Source organism: Tachysurus fulvidraco, chromosome 19, assembly GCF_022655615.1.
Source record: "Tachysurus fulvidraco isolate hzauxx_2018 chromosome 19, HZAU_PFXX_2.0, whole genome shotgun sequence".
NCBI lineage: Eukaryota > Metazoa > Chordata > Actinopteri > Siluriformes > Bagridae > Tachysurus > Tachysurus fulvidraco.
The window spans coordinates 5,948,871-5,957,629 of NC_062536.1; the positions used below are offsets into that span (position 1 = coordinate 5,948,871).

The following is an 8,759-nucleotide window of genomic DNA, read 5'->3' on the forward strand; positions in this document are numbered from 1 at the left end:
ATCATCGCGCTTAACAACAACAAAAAAAAACACCTTGCTGTGCTTGTACTAATAACTATTCCAAATCCACCTTTTCATTCATATATGTTCATCCACAAAAAGAGCAGTGGGTCCTGATCATGTGACCGTGGTGTAGTTCGTTTATAGCCTGATGGTGTTTTAAAAATAATACGTCATCCCTGCGGCACTGCATATAACTGCAGAACATCTCACTAGCATGTAATGACTTCCTACCTTGAGTTGTGTCATGTGTCCGAGTTGCCTGCAGCTGACTTGGTAGAAGTCCACCACTCCCTCCTCGCTCCACAGCAACGTGACGGCGGAGTGAGTAGCGTTGATGGCGTACAGGGACTTGGGAGGTGCTGGATCTGTAAGGAAGAAATATATCTTAACTTATCTTAAGTCCAGAGTGTAGTTTATAAAAATCGCTTTCAGGACCGTTTCATGTCTTGTATCTCTCAGGTTAGGACTTAGGTTTCCATCCACCACTTATACTACCTATACAGGGTAAGAGGAAGCCTGGAGTCTATCCCAGGGGACATGGGGGACAAGGTGGGAGACACACTGGACACGTCACAGGGCACAATTACACACACTCACACACTACAGAAAATTTAGAGAAGCCAATCAGCCTACAACACACATTTTGGTCTGGGTAGGAAACCTGGAGGAAATCCCAGAAGCCATGAAGAGAACACACACACACACACACACACACACACACACACACACACACACACACACACACGCATACATTGCACACACTGCATCTGGGTGATTACTACAACATTATTACAGGCTCTTTACAATCTCGATGTTATTGGGATGACCTTCTTTTAATAATAAAGTTTCTGATAACAAAAACTAATAATCTAGTAAGAGAAAGCTTCGTCTGTATTATTATTATTATACTGCTCTCATCTGAAACATTTAAGACTTCGTTCAAGCTACAGAAAGACAAACGCTTTACGAGGGAAGTTATTATATAATTATGTATATAACACAATATGTCTTCATTCATTTAAGACAAATATATAAAATATATAAAATCGCTGGGAGAGTCAAACAGGTCGAAAGGGGAGGCACGGTGGCTTAGTGGTTAGCACGTTCGCCTCACACCTCCAGGGTTGGGGGTTCAATTCCCGCCTCCGCCTTGTGTGTGTGGAGTTTGCATGTTCTCCCCGTGCCTCGGGGGTTTCCTCCGGGTACTCCGGTTTCCTCCCCCGGTCCAAAGACATGCATGGTAGGTTGATTGGCATCTCTGGAAAATTGTCCGTAGTGTGTGAATGAGAGTGTGTGTGTGCCCTGTGATGGGTTGGCACTCCGTCCAGGGTGTATCCTGCCTCGATGCCCGATGACGCCTGAGATAGGCACAGGCTCCCCATGTCGAAAGGTCAAAAACTCACCCAGTTTGAGGATGTGGGGTATGGAGGTGTTGCGGCTGCGTTCGGTACAAGCCGTGACTGTCAGGTTGTAGATGTCACCAGGAGGAAGCACAAGTGCAGCCTTCATTACGTTGCGTGTCACCTGTGGAGAGAAAAACCAGAACTGAAAGCTCTAACATGGTCACAGAGACTGTTTAATGCACTCGTGTGTGTGTGTGTATGTGTGTGTGTGTGTTCATTTAGCATCAACTTTACATCACATGACACTGAAGCCCCAGCTACCATAAAGTTGCCCTGACAACTTACGTACTGTATTCCTTCTGCTGCTATGTCCTATTTGTCAGCTCTCTTCCACCCCAGAGACTAGCATCATACCACCACTGACAAGATATCAGTTTAGGTGATGGATCATTCACCTCTCAGCAGTGACCCGGACACGGTGTGTGTGTACCAGTCTCTCAGGTGCAGCAGTTTCACTATGTCACTATGTACTTTATTATACTATCACCTGCCCCGTTGCTACAGTTACAGAATAAATCTGATCTGTTCGATGGTTTTGACCCCAAGACTGATGATAGCCCTGTAGTGTGGATCAGCAGATTATTTGAACTGTTGAAGCTGCTACATGTGAAACAGCCCCACTTCCATTCCACTAATATGATGAGAATATACGTTACATGAGCAAAAGTATGTGCACAATTCTACAGAAAGTCTCTGTATGCTGTAACATCACAATTTCTCTTCACTGCAACTAAGAGACTAAAACTCTGTTCCAGCAGGACGATGTCCCTGTACACAAAGCCCCTGAGCTCCATGTAGACATGGTGTGTTAATGTTGGAGTGGAAGAACTGGAGTGTCCTGCACAGAGCCCTGACTCTGACTCAACCCCACTGAACACCTTTGGGATGAACTGGAACACCGACTGAACCCCAGACCTCTTCACTCTTACACCATCAGTGTCTGATCTCACTAATGCTCCTGTAGCTGAATGATCACTAATCCCCACAGACACACTCCAACATCAGTGTCTGATCTCACTAATGCTCCTGTAGCTGAATGATCACTAATCCCCACAGACACACTCCAACATCAGTGTCTGATCTCACTAATGTTCTTGTAGCTGAATGATCACTAATCCCCACAGACACACTCCGACATCAGTGTCTGATCTCACTAATGCTCCTGTAGCTGAATGATCACTAATCCCCACAGACACACTCCAACATCAGTGTCTGATCTCACTAATGCTCCTGTAGCTGAACGATCACTAATCCCCACAGACGCACTCCAACATCAGTGTCTGATCTCACTAATGCTCCTGTAGCTGAATGATCACTAATCCCCACAGACACACTCCGACATCAGTGTCTGATCTCACTAATGCTCCTGTAGCTGAATGATCACTAATCCCCACAGACACACTCCAACATCAGTGTCTGATCTCACTAATGCTCCTGTAGCTGAATGATCACTAATCCCCACAGACACACTCCAACATCAGTGTCTGATCTCACTTATGCTCCTGTAGCTGAATGATCACTAATCCCCACAGACACACTCCAACATCAGAGTCTGATCTCACTAATGTTCCAGTAGCTGAATGATCACTAATCCCCACAGACACACTCCAACATCAGAGTCTGATCTCACTAATGTTCCAGTAGCTGAATGATCACTAATCCCCACAGACACACTCCAACATCAGTGTCTGATCTCACTAATGCTCTTGTAGCTGAATGATCACTAATCCCCACAGACACACTCCGACATCAGAGTCTGATCTCACTAATGCTCCTGTAGCTGAACGATCACTAATCCCCACAGACACACTCCGACATCAGTGTCTGATCTCACTAATGCTCCTGTAGCTGAACGATCACTAATCCCCACAGACGCACTCCAACATCAGTGTCTGATCTCATTAATGCTCCTGTAGCTGAATGATCACTAATCCCCACAGACACACTCCAACATCAGTGTCTGATCTCACTAATGCTCCTGTAGCTGAATGATCACTAATCCCCACAGACACACTCCGACATCAGTGTCTGATCTCACTAATGCTCCTGTAGCTGAATGATCACTAATCCCCACAGACACACCCCGACATCAGTGTCTGATCTCACTAATGCTCCTGTAGCTGAACGATCACTAATCCCCACAGACACACTCCGACATCAGTGTCTGATCTCACTAATGCTCCTGTAGCTGAACGATCACTAATCCCCACAGACGCACTCCAACATCAGTGTCTGATCTCACTAATGCTCCTGTAGCTGAATGATCACTAATCCCCACAGACACACTCCAACATCAGTGCCTGATCTCACTAATGCTCCTGTAGCTGAACGATCACTAATCCCCACAGACACACTCCAACATCAGAGTCTGATCTCACTAATGTTCCAGTAGCTGAATGATCACTAATCCCCACAGACACACTCCAACATCAGTGTCTGATCTCACTAATGCTCCTGTAGCTGAACGATCACTAATCCCCACAGACACACTCCAACATCAGTGTCTGATCTCACTAATGCTCCTGTAGCTGAACGATCACTAATCCCCACAGACACACTCCAACATCAGTGTCTGATCTCACTAATGCTCCTGTAGCTGAACGATCACTAATCCCCACAGACACACTCCAACATCAGTGTCTGATCTCACTAATGCTCCTGTAGCTGAACGATCACTAATCCCCACAGACAGTCCAACATCAGTGTAGCCCTCAGCTGCCAGGTGCTAGTGGCTCTGGCAAACGACTAAATGTGATGTACTGAGGAGAAGAACAAAGAATTAACGTTGCTATAGAACAGCACTGGTTCAGGAAGTCTAGAGGGCAGATGAGCATCTCGCTCTAACTATCTCTGTCTGGAAACATTTAGCAGTATCTAATTAATCCCTTTGTTCGGTGCATGTGGGTTAATATGAGCGCATGAGAGCCTCTCCATGCCTTTTTTAATTAGACCTCAAAAAAAGACACCAAGGAAGCAATCAGTAGCAAATAGCACAGCTCATCACTAGTAAAAGGCTAAGGATGCTCTGTGTGGGACTTACTGTTCACAGCTCGCTTCACAATGACCGCTGGCCCTCTAATGGCTCGGCAGCGCGACAGGATGTTTAAGGTAAATTGACGGTAATGGTGGTGTTCAATCGGGGCGGGACGCGACCATCGGAGGTCCGCTGCCTCGCTATCAGACTTGTTATTGATCGTGACATTTGAAAAACCATTTAATCAGCGAGTTTGTATAAAACACAAACCGGGGCCGCGTCATTTCATGTGTCCGATCTGATTTGGCTACTGCGTCTCAGCTCTGCGGATCTTCTTCCTGTATCTTATAGAACCTTACGTCTGTAGAGAAACGTCTCCTGGAGCCTTTCTTTCCTTCAGCCAGCACCTGCCAGTGCAGCATTCTGGAGTGAGACAGATCTGTGAAGAGATCGCCGTAGGTCCAGCGCACGTACAGGACGCCGTGGGAGTAATCCACTGACGAGATGTGAGGTGCCTCGGGAGCTGCGGGAGGAATTGTAGCACATTCTCTCGTTAATGACTAGCTGACTGTTAAAGAGGTTTTCACACTGGCAGTTTAGTCTGAAACCTAAAGCTTAGACAACATCCTTCTGTCTGACACTACAACAGACATCGGTAAAACATCTGTAGCATCGTTCTGCAGATGTAGGGACTTTCTTGTAGACGGTTTCAGAGTTCCTAGTCCAGTCCAGTTTATTATTCATGTGAACTCAGGGGTAATTTTAATCCTTCACCTTGTCCATATACTGGACATGTGGTGTGGAGCAGGAAGTGCAGCTCGGGACCGAACCCGAGATTTCCGTTCAAGGGAACGCTACTCGTACTCAGTTCTGCGGTTGTTCAGGGAAGAAAAGTAACCTGCGCTCGTGTGCGTTTTAGCCGATGACGTCATCGTTGGTTTCCACAACCCACGTGTACACGTGAGTGACTGGGAACTTTTTGCGATAACGTCAGATGAATGTAAGTGTGACGACGCTGTGGTGCCGCTGGGAACGAACGCTCGGATTCCGACCACAGCGATTCTGCCCAGTGTGAAAACCACTTTCATGAATTGTAGTAATTAGTGCAAAAGGTTTTTCTCTATTTCTGTAATCATACAATTTAAAGAGCATCACCCTCTCTAAATATCACATTTTTATGCATTATCATCGTGTTTAAGGTGCAGCTCAGACGTCACACACACACACACACACACACACACACACACACACACACACACACACACACACACACACACACACACGTCGTGCCGTATTCACTCACCAGTAATAAAGCTCACAGTGGACCCATCACAGCAGCTGAGCGGAGGGTCACCCCAGGTCACCATGGTTACCCTGAAGTTGTAGTACCATGCAGGCAACAGATCGGTCACTCTCTGTTAAAGGAGAAAGAAGAAGAAGCGTAAACAAAGTCAGATCTAAGGGTGTGTCCTAAATCCATTGTGTATTAAGTCATGTGTTCACTCTGAAAACACCAAGGTTCACTAGATGATGCGCTTATACAAAAAAGAAAGAAAGAAAGAAAGAAAGAAAGAAAGAAAAAAAAAGGTCCTTTAAATTGGCTCACACTGTGTGATTTATTTTCAACCTCTGCTCACTGGGTTTGAGGTCATTCACAATCGGGCGGAAAACATATTATACTTCTGCTTACTATAAACTTTTTTTTTCTTTTCTTTTCAGAGCAAAGTCTCCATTCCAGTGGCTTTATTTATTTTTTTTTTAAACAGGGAGGTGTGATTTCAGTACCGTCGGTGTGTGACACAACAACAAACACAGCAGTGCGGATTATGCGTGATGCCGTAAAGCGGCGAATCCGTACTGCGGCGTGCGTGAAGGTTCTAGACGGATGACCGCTGCTGCGATCCCTCCACTGGCTTCTGGTAGCTGCACGCATCATATTCAAAACACTGATGCTGGCCTACAAAGCCAAAAATGGACCAGCTCCCTCTTACCTCAAAGCCCTCATCACTCCTCGCACTGCACCCCGCAACCTCCGATCTACCAGCACTGCTCGACTGGTTCCACCATCTCTCAGGGTAAGAGGCAAGTATACTACAAGACTCTTCTCTGTTCTGGCACCAAGGTGGTGGAATGAACTTCCCCTAGAGGTCCGGACAGCTGAGTCACTGGTTATTTTCAAGCGACGGTTGAAGACCTACTTATTCAGGAAACACTTCAACTAGCACTTCTTTCCCTATCTTCTGCATTTAAAAAACAAAAACAACGTTTGACACTTTTTCATTGTAACTTTGAACAAATGTTTTAAACTCATGGTATCTTAAGTATGTAACCTAGTGAACAAGCATCAATGTTACAGATTTAAGCACTTATGTACGTCGCTCTGGATAAGGGCGTCTGCCAAATGCTGTAAATGTAAATGTAAATGTTGAAGGCTACAACACCCGGTAAAATGATTAGATGTGAATCCACTGCGTGTTTCTGTGTGCCATCTTTCACCTGCTACAGTATAACAGAAAGTAATTCCAGCGAACACAGAATTACCCGCCGTAAACAATGTCTGTGTAACGTTCTTTAATGATGGAGTGTTTGCTCCATGTGCGCACGGTGCTCATGAAGGTTAACACAAACTGTGTGCGATCTGGTCACAATTCCTTTGTTTCCTTTGTTTGCTAATCTGATTAAAAACCCATCCTAACAGTATTACGAGTCCAGACCGAGTTCCTACTTCAGTAGTCTTTAATTCCTGTTCAGGGCCAATAAACGCCTCCGTGCTACCCGACCACCAAATGTGCATGAGAGCAATTCAGCGTGTGCAGCCTGCAATTAGGCACGAGTATAATAATTATAGACAGAAAATTGCACGCTGGGATACACGCGTATTAGCACGAGAGACGACTTGAGACGAGAGGGACGATCTTACAAGGATATCCATAATGCACCGTAGTGATACAAGAGCACGACTGAACCGACCGAAGTGCTTTGTTTTGTTTAGCTTATAAATATCTTTCTTTTTTCTTTTTTAACCAGCTCTGGGGCTCAGAAAATCACGATGAAGCCTTTAAAATACTTTCCAGATTTGTAATACAGGACTATTAAACATTTTACTATGTAACATAACTGACAAAAGAATATTTTCTTTTCATTGCACTGACTGCAGACTATTGAGCAATTCTACACGACGCTGCGTTCAAACATACGACAGATCGTTCGTTTTCAGTGACGGCTGGTGACTGCGAGTTGGTGACGAGTTGTGGGCGTGTCCACGTCAACGACGCAACAAAGTTGAGCAAAGTTGAACATATGGGGGAAGGCGTGGCCTAATGGTTAGAGAGTTTGACTCCTAGCACTAAGGTTGTGGGTTCGAGTCTCGGGCCGGCAATACCACGACTGAGGTGCCCTTGAGCAATTCACTCGAACCCCCCGGGCGCCGCAGCATAAATGGCTGCCCACTGCTCTGGGTGTGTGTTCACGGTGTGTGTGTTCACTGCTGTGTGTGTGTGTGTGCACTTTGGATGGGTTAAATGCAGAGAATAAATTCTGAGTATGGGTCACCGTACGCAGCCGTACGTCACGTCACGTTCAACTCATATGGAGAGACTCGATACAGTGGCTACCGACGGGAGTACATTAGAGCGCACGTGATCCGTGACAAAGAGCACACGCTGTGAGAAAATTTATTCAGAATGCTACCTGCACCACTCAGTGTGAAACGTAGTTACTATAGCAACCAGTAGTAAGATAGCTGCAAATAAAGCCCCGTAAAAGTGGCCCAAATCCGCCAAATTTTTTTCAAATCAGATCCGGGCCACTTCCATATGTGGTCCTGAATCAGACCCAAATCTGATTTTTTTTTCAATGTGGCCACAGTGTGAACACTCGAGGTCGGATATGATGCGACTTTTACGTCAATCTACATCGACATTCGTCACAATTATGCGCCAGTTACCAGTCACGTTTGTGTCACGCGCAAAAAAAAAAAAAAAGTATTCGCCGGCGCAAAAAGTGTCGCCGGCGAAAACCTTTTTTTTTTTTTTTTGTGCCATCGAAAATGTGACAGAAACGTGACTGGTATCATGTGTGTGTGTTAAGAGTGTTATACTGTATAAAGTGGTTACGTGAACCAGCTCATAATGTTTGCATTGAATACATCACATTATCTCCTCCATAACCTCGCCAACTTTTTAGCGCAACGGCGTGCTGCGTGTGACGTCATTGTTATCGGTCGTTTTGCGCATGTGGGTCAATTCGAAACAGCAAACAGTTCACACTGGTATCTGATATAGGCCACATTTTATAAGGTAATGTGAACAGCCAAACAAAAAAAAATCAGATCTGAGCAAAATATCCGAATTGAGCATTAAGTCTTGTGGTGTGAACGT

The 8,759-nt window shown here is 45.4% G+C and overlaps 1 protein-coding gene across 5 annotated transcripts in view; it reads right to left on the reverse strand.

Annotated features, from left to right (window-relative positions):
- Window positions 1–8,759, reverse strand: part of ptpro (protein tyrosine phosphatase receptor type O) — a 61,060-nt gene that overhangs the window by 25,242 nt on the left and 27,059 nt on the right. For 4 of the 5 annotated variants that reach the window (XM_027153906.2, XM_027153903.2, XM_027153902.2 and 1 more), the window contains exons 10-13: window positions 5,684–5,795; window positions 4,740–4,903; window positions 1,407–1,527; window positions 235–368 (exon numbers count right to left, since the gene is read on the reverse strand). In XM_027153906.2, coding sequence (XP_027009707.2) covers window positions 235–368; window positions 1,407–1,527; window positions 4,740–4,903; window positions 5,684–5,795 — 531 coding nt within the window. Of the gene's footprint in view, window positions 1–234; window positions 369–1,406; window positions 1,528–4,650; window positions 4,904–5,683; window positions 5,796–8,759 lie in introns of those variants that run through there. The other variant, XM_027153907.2, reaches the window with a different exon arrangement.